Source organism: Megalobrama amblycephala, linkage group LG20, assembly GCF_018812025.1.
Source record: "Megalobrama amblycephala isolate DHTTF-2021 linkage group LG20, ASM1881202v1, whole genome shotgun sequence".
NCBI lineage: Eukaryota > Metazoa > Chordata > Actinopteri > Cypriniformes > Xenocyprididae > Megalobrama > Megalobrama amblycephala.
The window spans coordinates 23,336,333-23,358,245 of NC_063063.1; the positions used below are offsets into that span (position 1 = coordinate 23,336,333).

The 21,913-nt window shown below is 35.5% G+C and overlaps 1 protein-coding gene across 1 annotated transcript in view; it reads right to left on the reverse strand.

Annotated features, from left to right (window-relative positions):
• myo15b (myosin XVB) overlaps window positions 1-21,913 on the reverse strand; it is a 40,400-nt gene that overhangs the window by 5,919 nt on the left and 12,568 nt on the right. Inside the window, exons 22-50 of the mRNA XM_048171199.1 lie at window positions 18,963-19,077; window positions 18,676-18,851; window positions 18,479-18,569; window positions 14,733-14,795; window positions 14,515-14,572; window positions 13,601-13,725; window positions 13,358-13,453; window positions 12,961-13,196; window positions 11,166-11,335; window positions 10,920-10,992; window positions 9,656-9,829; window positions 9,436-9,557; window positions 9,167-9,237; window positions 8,591-8,669; window positions 7,971-8,066; window positions 7,766-7,881; window positions 7,232-7,480; window positions 7,050-7,134; window positions 6,845-6,952; window positions 5,117-5,273; window positions 4,684-4,774; window positions 4,337-4,553; window positions 3,298-3,413; window positions 3,129-3,188; window positions 2,940-3,015; window positions 2,709-2,827; window positions 2,507-2,622; window positions 720-861; window positions 407-518 (exon numbers count right to left, since the gene is read on the reverse strand). Coding sequence (XP_048027156.1) covers window positions 407-518; window positions 720-861; window positions 2,507-2,622; window positions 2,709-2,827; window positions 2,940-3,015; window positions 3,129-3,188; window positions 3,298-3,413; window positions 4,337-4,553; window positions 4,684-4,774; window positions 5,117-5,273; window positions 6,845-6,952; window positions 7,050-7,134; window positions 7,232-7,480; window positions 7,766-7,881; window positions 7,971-8,066; window positions 8,591-8,669; window positions 9,167-9,237; window positions 9,436-9,557; window positions 9,656-9,829; window positions 10,920-10,992; window positions 11,166-11,335; window positions 12,961-13,196; window positions 13,358-13,453; window positions 13,601-13,725; window positions 14,515-14,572; window positions 14,733-14,795; window positions 18,479-18,569; window positions 18,676-18,851; window positions 18,963-19,077 — 3,509 coding nt within the window. The remainder of the gene's footprint in view (window positions 1-406; window positions 519-719; window positions 862-2,506; window positions 2,623-2,708; window positions 2,828-2,939; window positions 3,016-3,128; window positions 3,189-3,297; window positions 3,414-4,336; window positions 4,554-4,683; window positions 4,775-5,116; window positions 5,274-6,844; window positions 6,953-7,049; window positions 7,135-7,231; window positions 7,481-7,765; window positions 7,882-7,970; window positions 8,067-8,590; window positions 8,670-9,166; window positions 9,238-9,435; window positions 9,558-9,655; window positions 9,830-10,919; window positions 10,993-11,165; window positions 11,336-12,960; window positions 13,197-13,357; window positions 13,454-13,600; window positions 13,726-14,514; window positions 14,573-14,732; window positions 14,796-18,478; window positions 18,570-18,675; window positions 18,852-18,962; window positions 19,078-21,913) is intronic.

Here is a 21,913-nt window from a genome sequence, read left to right on the forward strand (position 1 = left end):
TCTGAGAGCTTTCCCTGTTCGCTTTTTTCTTCTTTTTGGAATATCATGCATAAAATATTCCTACTTCCAAACAGATATCACTGAAATGTGTGTCCTGGAAAATAACATGTGTCTTGTCACTTATGACAGGCCTAAGCTATGTAACCTGCAGAAATTAATCTGATTGAATCCTTAGTGTGTTAACAAATTAGAAAACTTGTTTTAAAATTGTTTTAAAATTTGGGCTGGGAATATTTGTTTTACCAAACAATGTAAGACAGGGGGTGAAATCTGTTTTTAAACAATATTTTTAATGTTTTTGCTAATCTGTTTGGTGTTGCTAACGGAGTAGAAATGATATGGTTGTTTTAAGGAAAGGCATATGGACATCCACATTCCAAATGGTTTTCTCAGGTTCTCTTCTCACCATCCTTGAGTCCATCCATGTTCAACAGTTTGATGACATCGCCTCTGTGGAAGCTCAGCAAGCTCCGGTCATCTGTTACATAGCTCTTTACAGCGATCACATAGTCTGAGTTCTGCAAAATGGAGAATCAGAGAACTTTATTCAAGATATCCACGTGATCGAAATTTCTGTGTGTGCTTCATACATGGCTACACTATTGACAATAGAAGATGGACCTTTTTTGCTAGTGAAAATTCCATTTTGATTTTATGTTGACTTTAAGTGGAAAACTAAAGCTATGTCAGTGTTGAGGCTAGTATGACTAACTGAGCACCTTAATCAGCTCCATGAGGAAGAGATGAATCACAGCAGCGATCTGTGGAGCCTGTTGGGAGTGAAGTTCCAATTCTTCATTACTCAAAGTGATCACAACTTTTCCAGTGTCTTGCTGCTGTACCGACAACACCTGTGAGTAACTGAACAATAACAATGTATGGTTATATAAACGGCAACACTTGACTTTGGGGTCAGTAAGATTTTTTATCAAGATATTAATACTTTCATTCAGCAAAAACACATTAATCTGATCAAAAGTGACAGTAAAGATTTATACTGTTAGATGCTTATACTGTTAATGCTTTTCTTTTGAACTTTTTATTTATCAAAGAATCCTGAAAAAAATGTATCACGGTTTCCACAAATAAATTAAGCCGCACAACTATTTTCTATGGAAGCCCGTTTCCGCCACTAAAAAAAAAAAAAAAAAAGATTCATTGCGACTTTTTATCTCAGAATTGGAGTTATAAAGTCAGAATTCTGAGATATAAAGTCGCAAATTGTGTGATAAAAAGTCAGAATTCTGAGATATAAAGTCGCAATTGCGAGTTATAAAGTCAGAATTCTTAGATATAAAGTCGCAATTGCGAGTTATAAAGTCAGAATTCTTAGATATAAAGTCGCAATTGCGAGTTATAAAGTCAGAATTCTGAGATATAAAGTCGCAATTGCGAGTTATAAAGTCAGAATTCTGAGATATAAAGTTGCAATTGCGAGTTATAAAGTCAGAATTCTTAGATATAAAGTCGCAATTGCGAGTTATAAAGTCAGAATTCTGAGATATAAAGTCGCAATTGCGTGATATAAAGTCAGAATTCTTAGATATAAAGTCGCAATTGCGAGTTATAAAGTCAGAATTCTTAGATATAAAGTCGCAATTGCGAGTTATAAAGTCAGAATTCTTAGATATAAAGTCGCAATTGCGAGTTATAAAGTCAGAATTCTGAGATATAAAGTCGCAATTGCGAGTTATAAAGTCAGAATTCTTAGATATAAAGTCGCAATTGCGAGTTATAAAGTCAGAATTCTTAGATATAAAGTTGCAATTGCGAGTTATAAAGTCAGAATTCTTAGATATAAAGTCGCAATTGTGAGTTATAAAGTCAGAATTCTGAGATATAAAGTCGCAATTGCGTGATATAAAGTCAGAATTCTTAGATATAAAGTCGCAATTGCGAGTTATAAAGTCAGAATTCTGAGATATAAAGTCGCAATTGCGTGATATAAAGTCAGAATTCTTAGATATAAAGTCGCAATTGCGAGTTATAAAGTCAGAATTCTTAGATATAAAGTCGCAATTGCGAGTTAAAAAGTCAGAATTCTGAGATAAAAAGTCGCAATTGCGAGTTTAAAAGTCAGAATTCTGAGATAAAAAGTCGCAATTAAATTTTTTTTTGTGGCTTTTTTTTTTTTTTGTGGCGGAAACGGGCTTCCATAATTTTCAGTATTGTTAACAATACGAAATGTTTTTTGAGCACCAAATCAGCATATTAGACTGGAAGTAATGATCTTGAAAATTTTGCTTTGTCATCACAGGAATAAATTACATTTTAAAATATAATAAAATAGAAAACAGTTATTTTAAATTGTAATTATATTTCACAATATTACTGTTTTTACTGTATTTTTGATCAAATAAATGCAGTCTTGGTGAGCATAAAAGACTTCTTTCACATTAAAAAAAATCTCACCGACCCCAAACTTTTGAACAATAGCGTAAATAAATCATTGAGGAATGCTTTGGGATGTTTAACAAGACTTTCCATCTCCTCGTATGTTTTGTACCTGTAGCTGTGGAGCAGTTTGAGGTGTTTGGGATTTATGCCTGAAGCTCTGGCCACCTTCAGCAGTCTGATTCCTCTATGAGACACTCCCAGAATCTGAGCATCTCCATTCCCCAGCTGTTAAAGCACACATGCAAAAACATTTCAGACAGCTTGACAAATTTCTTTTATGTGCATCATGTAAGAAAAGCCAAGTATTTCACCTTCACATTAAAGAGACGCGAAAAGTAATTGGACCAGTTGTCTCTTGCTGCCATGACGATTCTTTTCTTCATGGCATCATCGTCTATAGAACTGACATTGGATCCGATATGGAAGCTCGCTGGTGATAAAGCAGAAAGAAACACAAATAAACCATGTTGAATTACTCATATAATAGCTTATGTGAATTATTATTAGAGTGGTGTGGCTTTAATATTATGCATCTGTCATACCCAACAGGTCTTTCATTTTACGCCGTTCCTCACGTGAAATCCTCAGACAAGAATCCGAGTAAGTGTCCCGCATGATCTATAGTTCGTAAAAACAGTGTGGCCCAGAATTTGAAAATATCTTACATTTTGAATTCTATACACAACAAAAACGATTGCAGATTAAAACAAACAGCAATGTTTGCAACTGACCTGCTCACAGAGCAAATTAAGGATGTATGGATGGTTGAATTTTTCTCTGGGATAAAATAGCTGTGTACAAGAGAGCACAAATACAATGAATACACGTAAGTAGGGCAGAAACAGCTGTGATAATTGTGTAGGAGCCATCAGTCTCATAAAACTGTCTTGACTTAATTACCTCCTTGCGCAGGAAGAGTTTGCCATGCATATTGGGATAGGAGAAGTAGACGCTAGCAGAGAATCTGTACAATTGGGACCGAACGTTCTCCTCCTCTGTCATCCGGCTGAACTGATCTTTAGAAACACATAGAGGGTGAGAAATTAGTGCATAAGATTATATGGGCAAATGCAGTCTGTTTACCTTCACATTTCCACAACTTGTCTCAAATTTGCATATAGGTCATTCCTGATGTGCAGTACCTTCTGAACTCAAGAACTTTCAAAATATGAATATTTTTGTTGCAAATAGTATTTCTATAAAAGCGTACACCAGTGTGTTTTAGAAAAGACTAACAGGATGAAAAGATAAAATCAGCATATTAGAAAATCTATATCTAATCTATATAAATATTCCCAAAAAACACATTTAGTTTGAAATGTTTCGACTGAAGAAAGACCTGGAATATGCTATACATTTTAATACATTTTCTTAAACGCTTAATAAATTACTAATTTATCAAAACAAATATTTTGATTGCAGAAAAATTATTTCTTAATAAATATCCAGTTTTTCCAACACCTGTAATGTTTCAGTTAGACAAGGGAAAAGAAAGACCTGGAATATTTTTTAAATCTATGTTTAAAATTTCTTAACACCTTGGAATATTTCAAATACAGAAAGGAAAAAATGAAGAAACACCTGGTATGTTTAATACATTTTCTTAAATTATTAGTTTTTCAACACCTAAAATATTTTGATCTCAGAAATGAATAAAATAAGAAATGACTAGATCATTTTTAAAATGATTTATTTTTTTAAATTGCAAGTTTTGTACACCTGGAATACTGGGGGCAAAACATGGAAGCATTGGGGACAAAACAAAAAAATGTCAAAATCCGTTTAAACAATGTTTAGTTAATTGTGCTAATTGTGATTATAGAAAAACTAAATAGTATGATTTCAATCTTTTAAAACTGTAAATTTAATATTTTATCCAATATATCAAGACATATTTGATTCATATAATTACCCATATAGAATATGTGACATCACTTACTAAGTCCAGGTGCAGGCGCCGGTGGCGGGTCAGGGATGCTGGGAGGAGGTGGTGGAGGAAGGATGGGGTCACGAACTCGAGGCAGAGCCTGTGAGCGCTGCGAGCCGAAGAGATCAGCTAGTGAACGCTGCTTCTGTTTCATATCATTGGAGATGGGGCGACGGCTATGGGACTCAGGGCGCGGAGGGGGCGGAGGAGGCATGTCTACCCACTGTTTCTACAGCATGAGTACATAAATGATTCATGGTGAACTTCTGCATCCTTGACACTGAACTCAAGCTCAAAAAGGTCAGAAATTAAAGACAAAAACACTGCATGATGGCTTGTCACTTGTCAGTATCATCTACCTTTTGTTGAGAGACAGGTCCCTGAGATTTGAGAATGGCCAGTGCCTCTTCTTTGGGGTCATTTTTCTTTACAAAGTGCTTGGCTGAAACCCTGTGAAGATCAAAGTTCACATTATTCCAGTCTGGGAATCACTCCAAGTGATCAAAGCTACATAATATTATGCAAGCGTTCAGTAACAGTAGCAGAGGTTCAGTCAATGAGTCAATGTGAATCACTGTTTGCACCGCAGCCCATTTTACTTCTATAATGCAACATATTTCAGATAGAAACTGGATACACAATGAGAAAGGAATTAGGCCGCGACTTGATTTTATCCATTGGGAAATTATTAGATTGTGAAAATTGGTCTCTAGGTGGAGCAAGTTATTGCTTCACAATAATGTGACAAGGAACATGAATAAGGAAAGTAATCAGGGTCATTTCTTGGCCAACCTGACAGGCTCGTAGGCTTTAGGTTCTGGAGCGGGCCGGCTTTGGTACCGCTTGATGATCTCTCTAATGTTGCTGGTAGGTTCTGGTTTAGGAGAAGTGGGTTCTGGAGGTTCTGGTTCAGGTTCTTGGTTTTTAGGAGGTTCTGGCAATGGTTTCACTGTGTAAAGAAGAGTTTATGAGCTTCCAGATACATTAGTTTGGATGATGACCATAAACAAATTGTCACAATAACATTTTTCATACTAGATGATCGAATAAATGTCAAATCTTTATTTCTTTCAAGTTTAAAGGCAGATTTACAACCTAATTTTTATAGGGTAAAATTTGTTCTTCCATAGTATTTGGATCATGTTAACTCCAGGTAAAACCATGCATTGCACCTCTCAACCATGGAAAAAGTCTTGTTTCTGTGGTATTTGTTATGAAAACAGTAGCCTAAAGACATTTAGTATAATACAAATGCACAAAAACTGCTATAGCTTAAAAACAAAAAATACTGTAATTATATTCCAATACTCTTTTAATAAATGTTGGCATTAATAAGATGATACAACTTTATATGAATATCCCACATTTCTGCCATGGTTTCAGTTAGTGTTAATAAAGTAAATCATGGTAAATGTTGGCGACTTGTGGATTGAAACGCCTTCTAACTGTATAGTTATGGCTCAATGTTTCTCCTGTTTTCTGCGTCATTATTGTTGAGAATGTCAGCGCTGTTTCATTCGGCTTTAAACTAGTTTAAATCTCGAGGCATTTAATTTGTGATTTGTATGGGAGAACTTTGCACTGAACTGGAACACTTTTCACAGGATCTCACAGTACTGTGCAGTGGTCATGTGATTGAGACAGTCAGCGAGTAAACACATTCGCTCTAAGCTCGCACTGCGGTGTGTTTTGAGCCGAACTGATGAATGTTCCATTCAAATTAGCAGCTTTGTTTAGTTCCACTTTTGGCACGTTTGCCGTTTAAAGACAAATTGTTTTATGAACACTGAAACTTTCTTAACATCCTGATAGTAATCAATAATAGAAGTTGTCTAAATATTAAAACATGTACATATATCTTCTGTGGAAGTCTCAGGACCAAAAAATGTTCGTCCAATCATTGCATTGCATTCAATTGCATACAATGTCCTATCTGCCTGTCAATACTTAGGACCATGTGATATTTCAGTTTTTCTTTTTTAATAAATCTGCAAAACTGTCAACAATTCTGTGTTTTTCTGTCAATATGGGGTGCTGTGTGTACATTAATGAGGAAAAAAAATGAACTTTTAGCAAATGGCTGCAATATAACAAAGAGTGAAAAATTTAAGGGGGTCTGAATACTTTCCGTACCCACTGTATGTATTTCCATACCTCCACGCACCCTGTTAGCGTAGACAACAATCAACTTTTACTTTTACAGTTCCTTCTGTGGCTTTGAAAGAGAGCTCTGAAGGGAGGGTGGGATCTCATGCTTTCAAAGCTAGCTTACTATTGCGAGCCTCTCCAAAATTACCTACCCTACCTTTAATGTTTGTCATACGCAACAGAAATTTGTTATAATTTTATCTGGGAAAATTATATTGCGATAACTATCGTTATCCTTTTAACACCCAGTCCTAATATATATATTAAAAAAGACATTATAATGACGTAAATGTGAATTCAAATAAAGAATGAACCACTTAAATTATTGTGAGTGAAAAATAGAGGAAAAAAAAGCACAAAACAAACATCAACCTTCAGTCTTTACTGGAGGAGGTGATTTGGGATGGGTCACCGGTGGAGTGGCGTATATCAGTGGCTTAGCAACCTTTGGCGCAGATTTTGGGCGTGCTTCTGACGTACCTGAGATGCATAAAGATAGTGGAAATCTTATCTCTTATGCAATTTTGCTACTTATTTTAGCCATTTTAACGATTTTGATTTGACAGCGTCGACTCACCAATCTTTTGAAAAAAATCCCTCTTCTCTTTAAAGGACCCTTGATCTTCCGGGGCCTTAAGATCCACCTCTGTCTCAGGCTGTGCCTTAAAGAAAACATTAATATGTAAGAATCTGAAGCAATTAATTACTATACTATAAAGTACTAGTAAACACAGGCACTGGTCAAAACCATTCCTTTACCTCAGGGCTGCGGGGCTTTGGAGGGGCCTCTGGGGCTTTTTTCGGGGTCTGAGGGGTGGTTCTTTCTGCCTGGGGGCGGCCTCTGGGTTTAGGTGAGGGTGAGGGTGAGCGTGAAGGTGAACGTGCACGTGGAGGAGAGCGCCGCCGCTGGCGTGGTGACCTTCTCTGTGACTCCTTCTCACGTTTTCTCATCTCTTCCTGCTGTTGCTTCTGGGACAGTGTCATTGCCTGCATGGTCATCTGCTGAGCCTGTAAGGGAAAAAAAAAAAAGACTTTTTTATGTTGAAAGCACTGATGTGATATGTGAGATACAATATATATATGATAAATAGATTTATTTAATATTATATATAGTATTATATATAATTTATTAAATATATATAATATTAAATAAATAATACTTTATACTATTTATATAATATTTTATGATATAATTGTGTGCATTTATATACATAATACATGTAAAAAAAAAAAAATTTTTTTTTATTGACATTTCCTTGATTTCACCTGATCTAAATGTGTTTTGTGACTTACCAGAAGCTGAGCCTGTTGATTGATAAAGGCCTGCTGTTGAGCAGCCATTTGCTGTGTGTTGACAGCCGGTGTGGCAGCAGGCATGGCTTGTGGCATGGCAGTTGGCATCATCATAGCTACGTCCAAATCAAGCAGTAGGAAGAGGGTAAGCATTTAACAGATCATGCTATTAGAAAAGCACAACATGAGCAGCAGGGATGCTTACGTGGCATGGGCTGCATCATGGGCATGGTAGCGGGCATCATGTTTGGCATCATTGGAGTGGCACCATAGCCAGCCATAGCAGGATTCATTGGCATTCCTAAATGATGGGTAACAGGAGGAGTAATCTGTAGTGGTTAGTGCCCATTTTCTGAATTATGTTTTGTTCATTTTTATAAAAAAACTAAATAAAATATTAATAGTAAATAATATAAATTATAAATACATTGTATAATATATATATTATATATATATATATATAGATATAGAGATATAGATATATATATATAGATATAGATAAATATTGTGTAATATTGTAAATTCAGCAATCTACTTATCTTTAAATTGTTTTACACTTATCAGCAATAATAACACTCTAAATATCAGAATCAGAATGAGCTTTATTGCCAAGTGTGTTTACATATACAAGGAATTTGTCTTGGTGACAGAAGCTTCCACAGCATAGACAGAATCACAGCGACAAGACACAGATAATAAAAATAGAATAGAAGTGAATAAAAAATAAAAATATTTAAAAATATAAAATATCATAAATATCATAAAAATATCAGCATGACTACTGGTCGACCACTACACACGAATCAACACATATACAAACTATACCTGCTCCGGTGTACATGCTGGGCATCATACCTCCCCCTCCTCTCATTCTGCGATTCAGCATGGCCATCCGTTCAAAGTCCTATCAATAAAAAACAATAAAAATGCAGATGATAAGTCCTCAGGCCAGATAAAAGGCAATACAAGCAGATCTCAGAGTTAATAAGTGCCAAAGCTATGCAATCTTTGCTGGCTTAATGAATGTTAACAATATATCTACAGTATGTAGCCTAGTGGTAAGCACATGTGCTCTGACATGTTGATCTACAGTGCTCACGCAGGTGACATGAGTTTGAGCTTTCATCCCTCCCTCTATAAATAATGTAAAAAGAATAAGTTAAAAAAATCCATTAAATAATCTACAGCGGCATTTATTTTAAAGAAAGACAGCACAAACACATTTCATTTATAATTCACTACAAGAAGTGTTTAATAGGGTTTAAATTATAAATAAATAGAAATACTGTTCAGTGTACCATTAAATAATGACATTTTTTATTCATGTGAATTCAAAGCAGCTGTGAGTATGACTAAGAACTGCACAATAATATTAATGTTTTTTAACTGGACGATACTGACCGGAGGACCTTGATCAAACACAGGATCAAAGAGGTCATCGACGTAAGCATCCATTGGCCGACCTCGAGATCCTAAAAAGAAAGATTGTTTTGAGTGTCCTTTAAAAAGTCACAGTGAAACTGTCATTTTATTTACTCTACAGGGTGAGACAGTTCCCAACCCTCATACTTCAGCTTTCATCCATTTCTTTGATCGTCCCTCTGCAAAGCTATGTAACATAGCAATGACTCAGAATTTACTCTGTTTCCTAGTAATAGTTGAACACTCACCTTGGGATGTGGAAGAGGGTTCATAGGTGGTGTCCCATGGAGATGCTTCAAAGGAGGGGAGATCAGGGGCCTGCATAGGGGGAGCAGGTGGTATAAAGTCATCCAGGTCTGTGGTTGCCATCCTGACAACAAGAGAAAATGGATTAATAGAAGGAGTTAAACTACAATTTCACAGTCTCCTTTGATTGAACGGTCAGCTTCAAGTCCCACAGAGGTGTACCTGTTGCCTGTGTCACTAAAGAGGTAATCGTTTTGAGCAGGTGGGTGACCCTGGGGCGCATCAGCCTCCACTCCAGCCAAGAGATCCATAACAAAGTCACTGCCAGCCAGGTCAGTCCAGCCCTCCCCAGCCAACAAAGACACAGACCAACCCCGTGTAGCTTCAGTCAAACCTCTGATAGAAAGAAATATGACATTAATATTTTGTTGTATGAATATCTGAACGTGCAATATATTAAAAGAATAGATGTAAAATGACACTGTTCACTGTATAAATTTAATATAGATTCATCTTTGTTAAAGCTGTGTTTTGTTGTCTCTCTGTGTGCGCGAGCCTTGTATGTATGTGCATCTGGGCGTACGATACCGAATTAAATCCTCTTTTGCCTCTTCTAGCGCCGGAATGTTTTTATATCTATTTAATGTGTGAGCTAGCAAGACAAAACACGTGCAAATGATAACCTTTCACTCTATTGCGGTTAAACTTGCAATTGATCCGCGAATCACATACATGCCGAACCGTGGGGCTTGGTCCGTACGGATTACGGATCAACAACGGTCTGTTTAACCACTAGTCATAAATATATATATATTTTATATATTTACATTTTTATTACAATTGTTATAATATATTAACATTATAATATGTTAATTAATTAATTAATTAATTAATTAATATTATAATATATTAATTCATGTGCCCAATTTTGTCATAATACAAATTATCTTAAAGGTTGTACAAAATAGGCTAGGGCTGTCAAACGATTAATCACGATTAATCGCATACAAAATAAAAGTTTGCCTAATATATGTGTGTGTACTGTGTGTAATTATTATGTATATATATATATATATATATATATATATATATATATATATATATATATATATATATATATATATATATATATACAAACACATCCATGTATATATTTGAGAAATATTTACAAGTATATGTATTTATTTATATTTTTATATAATTTATATTATATATAACTAAATTTTTTTGTACATAAATAACATATTTCTCTTAAATATATACATTAATTTGTGTGTATTTATATATACATTTTATTTACACACATTACTCACACATATATTATGCAAACTCAAACTTTTATTATGTATGCGATTAATCGCGATTAATCGTTTGACAGCCCTAAAATAGGCCTTGTTTTCTTTGTTTAAAATATTTGGGGAGAAATATGGCCTGGTTATTTTATTTATTTATTTTTACACCCACAAAAACAGAAATATTTATCTACCTGTAGCTAAGAAGCCAAGAAGCCAGTTGTTCCCCTGTAGTCCAAGACTCCACCTCCACAGTTAACCTTTCCTCTAAAAAATAAAAACAGTCAACATTAAATAAACTCAATACTCTCACAACTCATTTTCATTACAACATATTTAATATAATTCACTCTCTTGGAATGAGTAGTGCAACTGGGAATCCAGTATTGTTTTTTTTGCTGAAGTTACTCCAGTTATCAAGTACAAATTGCAATCCTCACCAATGAAAGTGTTGACCTCCACCACCATCTTTCCCTTTCTCTGATTGGCTGTCCACTCAAGTTGACTCGGAGGGTGCTGCCTGCAGGCAGGAGAGGGGAGCTGGAGGGATGTGAGGAGCTTGTGCTGGCACAGAGAGCGGTACTCCCCTGGACCCCGGTCCGACACATACCTGACAATCATAAAACACACTGTTTTTCATTTTGAAGAAAAGACTGGCTTCTGTCTGCCACTATTTATCTATTGATCATTATGGACATAATTTGACTTTCTAATTCCATCATATTTCAAAGGGACATACCGCCTAGTTTATTTAGGAAATGTTCATTTGAATAATAAATCAGTGGCAATGTTGTATCAGTCTGCTGTGAATAAAGTCAATAATCTTGCACTTTAGTAGATATAGTTGTAAATGCAAGCAAATGTAAGCGTGCAGATTTTAGTTTAATACAGGATAAAAGTGTTAGTGCTTTAGTTTTTAAAAGTACTTGGAGATCTTCCTTCTCTCAGTGGAACAAAGAAATGTCTTGACATATATACAGTGCTCAGCGTAAATGAGTACACCCCCTTTGAAAAGTAACATTTTAAACAATATCTCAATGAACACAAAAACAATTTCCAAGATGTTGACAAGACTAAGTTTAATATAACATCTGTTTAACGTATAACATGAAAGTAAGGTTAATAATATAACTTAGATTACACATTTTTCCGTTTTACTCAAATTAGGGTGTTGCAAAAATGAGTACACCCCACAACAAAAACTACTACATCTAGTACTTTGTATGGCCTCCATGATTTTTAATGAATTCACGATGCCATCAATGAAATGCAGCTCCCCGACACCAGCAGCACTCATGCATCCCCACATAAGGACACTGCCACCACCATGTTTCACTGTAGGCACCATGCATTTTTCTTTGTAATCCTCACCTTTGCAACGCCATACAGTTTTGAAGCCAACAGTTCCAAAAACATTTATCTTGGTCTCATCACTCCAGAGTATAGAGTCCCAATAGTCTTCATATTTGTCAGCATGAGCCCTGGCAAACTCTAGGGGGCTTTTTTGTGCCTGGGCTTCAGGAAAGGCTTCTTTCGTGGACGGCACCCATGCATGCCATTCCTCTGCAGCGTACGCCGTACTGTGTCACAGGAAATAGTCACCTCATTTTGGCTTTCTACTTCTTTAGATAACTGCAGTGAACTTGCATGCCGATTTGATGATCTTCTTGTAGCCTTCACCTTTCTGGTGTAAAGAAATGATTTTCTTTCTCAGGTCTTGTGACATTTCTCTTCCATGTGGTGCCATTGCTGACAGCATGAAATGGGAAGGGGTTTTAACACCCTTTTATAGTCAACTGTCTGCGGGACACCTGTGTAATAAATAATTAGACTCACCTGTGGTTGAATTCTTGTTAAATTAGACATTTGTAGTCTAAAATTTAGCTTTGCTCCAGAGGCTTTCAGTGGGGTGTACTCATTTTTGCATCACCCTAATTTGAGTAAAACTGAAAATTTTGTTCTCTAAGTTACATTATTAACCTTACTTTCATGTTATAAGTTAAACAGATGTTATATTAAACTCAACATTTTGGAAATTGTTTTTGTGTTCATTGAGATATTGTTTAAAATGTTACTTTTCAAAGGGGGTGTACTCATTTACGCTGAGCACTGTAATTACAGGAAAAGTAGATGAATTTAAATATGTTATTTTTAATATATATTTTTTAAAATAATAAAATTTTTTGTTCTAAAGATCACTCTTTTGGGTTTGTGACACTGTAACTGAAGACATACTTAAGCAAGGGTTTCTCCAGGGCAGGAGATGGTGTGAAGGTACTCAAACAGCAGGCCAGGAGCAACCAGCCCCGCAGGGTGCTCTCCATATTATCCTCGTCCCAAGTGAGGTAGACCAGTTGGGCTAGAATCTCATCTCGCATGCTGGGCCGAGTTTGGCTCTTCTCCACAATGTAGTTCCCCAACATCTGCTCTTGCCAGCCTGTCAGATCCGAGTCACCAGTGAAACGCAGGATCTAAAGAGGAGAATAGATGAGGAAGGATTCATTTAAATTACAACATTTCATACCCGGTTAAAGGTTTATGTTGAATTTCTGTGGTAAAATATCTATTTAAAATACCAATGCAAAACACATATTGTTATATGTGTCAATATGTTTTCAGGCATTGTACTGACCAGTTTATAGATTTCTAGAGCTGTACGGGCATCCTCAGGGTCCAGAGATGTCAAAGGCTTCTGAAGCGGGTAACCCTGCGGTTGGCACCATCCGTCCTAATGGAGAGAAAAACAGATAACTGATGTAACAAATGCATTAAACAGATTCACATGTATGACAATTGTACATGAAGTGGAAGACCCAAAACTAGGAAGGAAGCTTGCATGTTTTTCAAGTTCTAAACAGAAGAAACTATATCTTACCTTGAGGACTGTGTTGGCATATTGGGTGAAAGGGTGTCTGTCAATATCTAGGGGCAATGAGAGGTTGTGTTCTGCTTTGACCTTTGGCAGAGCTACTTCAGTCACCCCTGATCCTTGAGGACGCCCTGAAAGGCATCATTGTTAAATGTAAAAAACAAAACATGACTTCATTTATGTAGATCATCAGTCACTAAAACAGTATTTGATCAAAAGCAATGCATTTCAATTATATCCATTACTTAAGACACGTGAATTTGATTTGAACAAGGACACTGATTAGTCTAAAATAGGCTACTGTTGAACCGTTGTGGGTCAGTAAGATTTTTTTTTAAAGAAATGAATGCTTTTATTCAGTAAGGATGTATTATATTAATCAAAATGACAGTTAAGACATTTATAATTTGACAAAAGATTTCTGTTTCAAATAAATGCTGTTCTATTTATTAAAGAATCCTGAGTTATTATAATATAATTAATTATAATTATAAACTGTATTAAATATTACAGTTTTTACTGCATTTTTGATCAATTAAATGCAGCTTTGGTGAGCATAAGAGACTTCTTTCAAAAACATTAAAAAGTCTTACCGATCCCAAACTTTTGAATTGTAGTGTATATTTAAATTTAAACAAAATCAGATGCTGATTAATTTAACAATTCAAAGTCAGGAAACACCATTCAGTTTAGAGTTTTCGAACATATAGAGTTTTACATGGTTAAACCATTGAGAAAATTGTGAACAGGTTGCTTTTTATCAGTAAATTTTAGTTTTATTTATACAAATGGAAACCTTTTTACAGATAACTAATTACTTTTAACTGAGCAAAATTAAACAGCACCTATACTTCAACTTAATCAATACTTCAATAATCAAGTTTTTATAAGCAGTTTTTATTACTTATCAAGGATCTCACCTGCTGCACTGCGTAATCTGGCCGACAGTTCTGCCGGGATCTCCAATATTCCCACATCCTTTAGAAAAAATATAGTATTTTATTCGTTTGTGATGTTCAAAATTAACTTTTATCTCTGTGACTGGTTAAAGTATGTACAATCCCATCATAAAAACCAGGTGCTCAGAGATCTTGAGCACAGAATTCGAAACAAAACAAAATTGAAAAGAGTATCTCACCATCTCTGAAGAGGTAGATGAAGGTTTTGCTGCTTCCTTCACTCTGGTTCTATCACTATGTTCCTGAATCAAAATACAAACAAAATCACAGTCATTAAGTTACCCTCTGTCCATTTGCCTATAGTGTTTCATTCCTTCTTGACTGAACAACGGCACATTTATTTTGTAAAGCTATTCCACTCATTGGTTCTATTACCTGTCCACAGCTTCATATGAAAAGGTAAATAGAACTATTCTTAGCAGCTGGGCTCCTTATATATACCCTCCCTTGACTGGCTCCTCCCCAAACAAAAGAATTACATGAAATATGACTCACCCAACCCATTTTTATCTTATCATTTAGTATTATCGTTCTGTTTGATTGGCCTTTTCTGTTTTATGTATCATTGTTGCCATTAGTGGAGAGAACACCTTTAAAAAAGCCCTGATTTCCACATATTTTAGAAATAAATAAGTGAGTATTGTGGGGTGTTGACAAAAGATATGCTCTGCCTTTTCCAGTTAACCTTTTTTATCTTAAATGAACTTCTATTGGACAAGCAAAAATATAACCACACAATGCTGCTTAACCCACTGAATGAGGATCACATCTCAAACCAGTCTTACCACTCACCAAGTGCAAAACAATTACTACAAAGTGATTTGACAGCAGAGTACATGACAGCTCAGAAGGACATAGTCCAAACTGTATAAAATATGATGGGTAACAAGGAAACAGAACTGAAAGTAGCAGGTTATGTAACTTAGTGGATCATTTAAAGGTGCCCTAGAATTAAAAATTGAATTTATCTTGGCATAGTTAAATAACAAGAGTCCAGTACATGGAAATGACATACAGTGAGTCTCAAACTCCATTGTTTCCTCCTTCTTATATAAATCTCATTTGTTTAAAAGACCTCCGAAGAACAGGCGAATCTCAACATAACACCGACTGTTATGTAACAGTCGGGGTGTACGCCCCAATATTTGCATATGCCAGCCCATGATCGAGGCATTACACAAGGGCAGCCAGTATTAATGTCTGGATGTGCACAGCTGAATCATCAGACTAGGTAAGCAAGCAAGGAAAACAGTGAAAAATGGCAGATGGAGCAATAATAACTGACATGATCCATGATATCATGATATTTTTAGTGATATTTGTAAATTGTCTTCGTTTGTAAAATGTTTCGTTAGCATGTTGCTAATGTACTGTTAAATGTGGTTAAAGTTACCATCGTTTCTTACTATATTCACGGAGACAAGAGCAGTCATTATTTTCATTATTAAACACTTGCAGACTGTATAATTCATAAGCACAACTTCATTCTTTATAAATCTCTCCAACAGTGTAGCATTAGCTGTTAGCCACGGAGCACAGCCTCAAATTCATTCAGAATCAAATGTAAACTTCCAAATAAATACAATCCGACGCATGCATGCAGTATGCATGACGAACACTTTGTAAAGATCCATTTGAGGGTTAAAAAATTGTCATAAAAATTTGAAGTTTGGGAGCACGGACTTATGTTTGGTCCCATTTTAAAGATGACCCTTGGCAGATTATTGCTGAAGTAAAATAAGTTTACAAAGTGAAACAAAAAAAAAAAAAAGTTATAGAGGTTTAAGTTCATGAAAATTACTTATGAACAATATTGTATATAAAATAAATATTTTATGAAACATGTTGAACTCAAAAACAGATAGAAAATCAAAGCCATAAATCTAAATAAATTGTGGTTGATATCTCAAAAAATGAGCTTTCAGTAAGATTTTGTTTGGGCGCAATACCAAATTTTTCCCATTAGATGCCTAAAGCTCCAGTCAAGTGTTATAGACAGCTGTGGGATTTGTGATTTGCAGCAGAATTTTTCTCTCTCAAATATTACACATACACATTTTTAGTACACACATACAAACCACACTCTGACATCCACACCCACACAATTATAGCAGCATAATTTATTCAATTGTCTCTATAATACGCAGAAGCAGAAAACAGGAAAAAAGCGAGTATTTGCTTTATATCTGGTAAAAAAAAAAAAAAAAAAAAAAAAAAAAAAAACAGTAATAGTAACAGAAGATTTAATTTTGAAGCCTTGCCAACAGAATGAAAGCCTATTAACAAACACTGCATTATTTTATAGTTAAATGCCCCTGGGATTAAAAATCCCAGCTTTAATGGGTTTCAATGGGGACATTTTTGTCCTTAAGGTCCTGAGTGAAACTATTTTGTGTTACAAGTGTAAAATAGATTTTTTAAAGGAAATGAGGGTGAAATAGTATAGTTTCAATAAAAATACACACCTCTGCCAAAATTTATGCAGTTGGCATTAACACAGGCAAAAACATAAATAAAAAAAAAAAAAAAAAAAAAAAAAAAAAAAAACTGAGAAAGATAAAAATATCGCACAAGGGTTAAGATGTTTGAATACTTAAAAATTAAGTGAGTTTATGCTTAAAACAAGATAAAATATCTGCCAACTGGCTCAGAAAAATAACCTTTTCCCTTTTAATTAAGTTGACTTTTCTAACCCCAATGGCATTTTTTTCTTATAGATATTTGTGCTTGAAAACAAGACAAAAATAATTTTTGAGGTGTAATTATAAAGAATGGGAAAGTAAATCTAACATTTTTGACTGATAGTGTAAAGCCACTGAACCTTTCAGATGTACATTTAAAAGATTCCAGCATTCCAACATTTTTGAATACATTAAACAAATCCTAAAGTCTTACATGTATATTAGTACCGATGTAATCTCTTGGTTATTTTCCACCCTGAATTCTCTCTGTATCATTAATCTTTCTGTTTGCTATTAGTATGTGTAATATGGATAAATATTAAACAGTACCTACCTAGGGTGATATTAAAACAAACGCAGCAGTCCCCATGTAAAGTGCTCTTTAACTTATAAAATTAGTTGGAATCCAAACAGAAAAGAAGTGGTGCTTGGGTGGGTCTAGGCAGGAATGAGAAAGGAAAGTGAGGGACAATCTGGGATCAAAGATGAAAGGGCAGGTAGGCGGGTGGAGCTCACCCCGCTGAGCTCACCTCACCTAACTGTGACAGTTGTTACACATGTTAGCACTCTTAAACGGCCCATGATGCACTAGAGAGACCATAGATGCTACATGAATCGGAGTATAAAGATAACTCTTTTCATCTTTTTTTCTTTTGCATTGTGTATTATTAGTTGTTGTTGTTTTTTACATTTTTTTATATTCTATTTTAAATTAAATTTGAATTATTTTCCTATAGAGGTTGTGCAATAGAAAACTATGGGTGCCATTTCAAAAGCAATAAACTGAATTTCACCAGCTCATAAATTTACTCAGTACACACATGGGTTCAAAGTCCTTTCAAAGAGTCAAATATATTATAAGACTCATGATTCATAAGTTCACACTCTGACCTTACATGTAATGTAAGGAATAAGCCCAGTAGCAGTAATCAATGACACTTATGACTAACTTAGAAATGCATCTGACTGTCATTGCATAACAAAATATAAAACCAGTTGGCATTAATTATATTAATATAACAATTCATTATCTTGAATGGGATGAGTAAGGCTGATATTTATTGCATCATATTAGCTGTCACATTATCATAGTGGTTTTGGTTGCCTAGCAATGGCCATTTAGGTAAACAGCTGAGTGTATGGATTTGTATGTGTGCAAATTAAGCCAAGAAGAAGCCAAGGACACACAGGGAGAAGAATAGAAAGAACTAGAGATAGATAGAGTGAAAGATAAAAGCTCTCACTCTCCAATGACGCCTCTTAATGGTGTCTCGGGTGATCATCATAGCTGCCCAGAACTGAGTGAAGGACTGTTTCAGTTTCTTGTAGTACTTCCTGTAACAGAAAGAGGGTGCCATTGTTTCACATTCAGCGCCATATTAACTTCTATTTTATAATGCTCTTTATTGCAATTTATCAAATATGAAATCTCTGCACATACCGGGCCTGGTGGCCCCTGATGTGGGACTGGATGACAATAGCCTTTTGTTTAAAGAAACGGAAGTTTCTTCGGCAGATGAAGCCACGAATGTTCCTCTGGATGGTGACTGCTGCCCATGTTTGGGTGCTACTCCATTTTTCCTCAACCCGCTGGTACAGAGTCTCCTTCATAAACACCTGTGTGTGTTCACATTAAGGGGAATCATTTGAGGGTGGGATCTTTAGTGTCATGATAGTCAATGAACGAGTCAGAATAAGACAGGCTGAGGGAGAGTTACGTTACTGTACCTTAGTGAGTCCTAACTGGTACTGGCCTTCCTCTGCTCCTATAGTCTCCAGTAAAGTCACTACTTGCTCTTCACAAGACTGGTTTTCTGGTCTCTGGGCTAATAACACACCATACCTGAAATTAGACAAAGAGACCCATTAAAAAGGCATAATTTTTACTCACTTCTGATGGATGCATCTATAGGGTTCCCACACATTTTGACCAATGAAATATGAAATTCTATGATGTTTCTATGACTTTTCCAGCTGTAACTTATCTTTTTATATTATAATAATATAAAGCAGAACATAACTACTTAAAATAATTACTTAATACAATATAATATATTCTAAATATTTTCCATGATTTTTAAGATTTTATAAATTACAATTACTTAAAAAAAATGTAGTGGCTAAAAATTCAGCTTCGCCATCACAGAAATAAATGACATATTACCAAACCAAAACATTAAAAAAAATTCCAAACTATACACTACCGCTCAAAAGTTTGGGATCGGTAAGATTTTTAAAAAAGAAGTTTCGTCTGCTCACCAAGGGTGCATTTACTTAATTAAAAATACAGTAAAAACAGTAATATTGTGAAATATTAATGAAATATTATTAATATTAATTAATATTATTAAATATTATTACAATTTCAAATTACCATTTTCTATTTGAAAATATTTTAAAATGTAATTTATTATTGTGATGCAAAGCTGAATTTTCAGCATCGTTGATCCAGTCTTCAGTGTCACATGATCCTTCAGAAATCATTCTAATATGTCAATTTGCTGCTCAAGGAACATTCATTGTTTACAATTGTACAAAATATTTGTGTACAATATTTATTTTTCAGGATTATTTGATGAATAGAAAGTTCAAAAGAACAGTGTTTATTTGAAATATAATCTTTTGTAACATTATAAATGTCTTTACTGTCACTTTTGATTGATTTAATGCATCCTTGCTGAATAAAAGTATTGATTTCTTTAATTTCTTTTCAAAAAAATAAAAATAATTAAAGCTGCAAGCAGCGATGAAAGGGCCCTCGCACCCGGGCTCACCGCCACCCATTGGTCTTAGGAAAACAGAGAACAGTGGTCGACATGCATGTAAGCGAATGAATACAGGAGAATTATGCCATTAAGTCATTTTGAATTGCCACACTTCCTGCTGCCAACAGGTGGCGCTTTGACCATAACCAAATATTGCGATATAGATGTGTTCAGACCCGGACTGTTATCAAACACATGAAGTTTGGAGCAGATCGGCCATCATATGCCTGAGTTACAACAACTTCCTGTTTCATGGCGTTAATCACATACATTAGCACTTAGCCAAGTGTTGCATGATTTAACGTGTTTCTAGTATGTTTGGTACTTTGTGGCATATTGAAATGTGGTTCTGGGAGGGAATTACAGTGTAAAGCATGCCATTTCCTGTTGCCAGCAGGTGGCGCTATGACTAACTGAATATTGGCATATAGATATGTTCAGGCCAGGACTCTTATCACACATGTGAAGTTTGGAGCAGATCAGACATTGTATGCCCAAGTTACAACGGCTTCCTTTTTCATGGCGGAACAACAGACTTTGTCATGCCGCCACGGACACGCCCTTCAACGAAAACTCTAGATCTTCGCAATTTAACGTCACAAAGGCCTTTAGATTAGACTGACAAAAAATGACATTGATCTGATTAAATCTCTAGGAGGAGTTAATCACAGTGTAAAACATGTCATTTCCTATTGCCCCCAGGTGGCGCTATGACTGTAACTGAATATTGTTATGAAGATGTCTTCAGGTCAGGACTCTAATAAAACATGTGAAGTTTGGGGCAGATCAGACATTGTATGCCCGAGTTACAACAACTTCCTGTTTCATGGCGAAACATCGAACTTTGCCAGGCCGTCACGGACATGCCTTTCAGCGAAAACTCTAGATCTTCATAATTTAGGGTCTCAAAGGCCTTTAGATTAGACTGACCAAATATGATGTTGATCTGATTAAAGCTCTAGGAGGAGTTCATTAAAGTATAACGCCTGGAAAAGGCAAAAACTGCCCAAATTTTGCGAAGAAAATTCAAAATATCTCACTTCCTGTTGGGTTTTCAGATTTCACTCCAAGAGACTTTTTTGTAAGTATTGGGCTGTTAGATGTGTGTACCAAATTTCATACCTGTACGTGAAACGTAGTGTCAGGGGCACTTCGTTGAAATTTTTTAGGTGGCGCTATCGAGCCATTTTGCCACACTTAATTCTGAAACCCATATCAGACGTAAATTTTCACCACTTCTGACGCATCTGCAAAGTTTCATGAGTTTTCGAGTATGTTTCGGCCCTCAAAAAAGTGATTCACCTTACATGGCGAAACATCAGACTTTGTCGGTCACCACGGACACGCCCTTCAAAGGAAACTCAAGATCTTTGCAATTTAACATCTCAAAGGCCTTAAGATTAGACTGGCCATATATGATGTTGATCTGGTTCAATCTCTATGTGGAGTTAATCACAGTGTAAAACATGTCATTTCCTGTTGCCCCCAGGTGGCGCTATGACTGTAACTGAATATTGTTATGAAGATGTCTTCAGGTCAGGACTCTAATAAAACATGTGAAGTTTGGGGCAGATCAGACATTGTATGCCCGAGTTACAACAACTTCCTGTTTCATGGCGAAACATCGAACTTTGCCAGGCCGCCACGAACACGCCCTTCAGCGAAAACTCTAGATCTTCGCAATTTAACATCTCAAAGGCCTTTAGATTAGACTGACCAAATATGATGTTGATCTGATTAAAGCTCTAGGAGGAGTTCGTTAAAGTACAACATGTGGAAATGGCAAAAACTGCCAAAATTTTGTAGAGAAAATTCAAAATATCTCACTTCCTGTTGGGTTTACAAACTTTGCACCCAGATGCTTTTTTGTAGGTATTGGGCTGTTACATCTGTCTACCGAATTTCATAACTGTA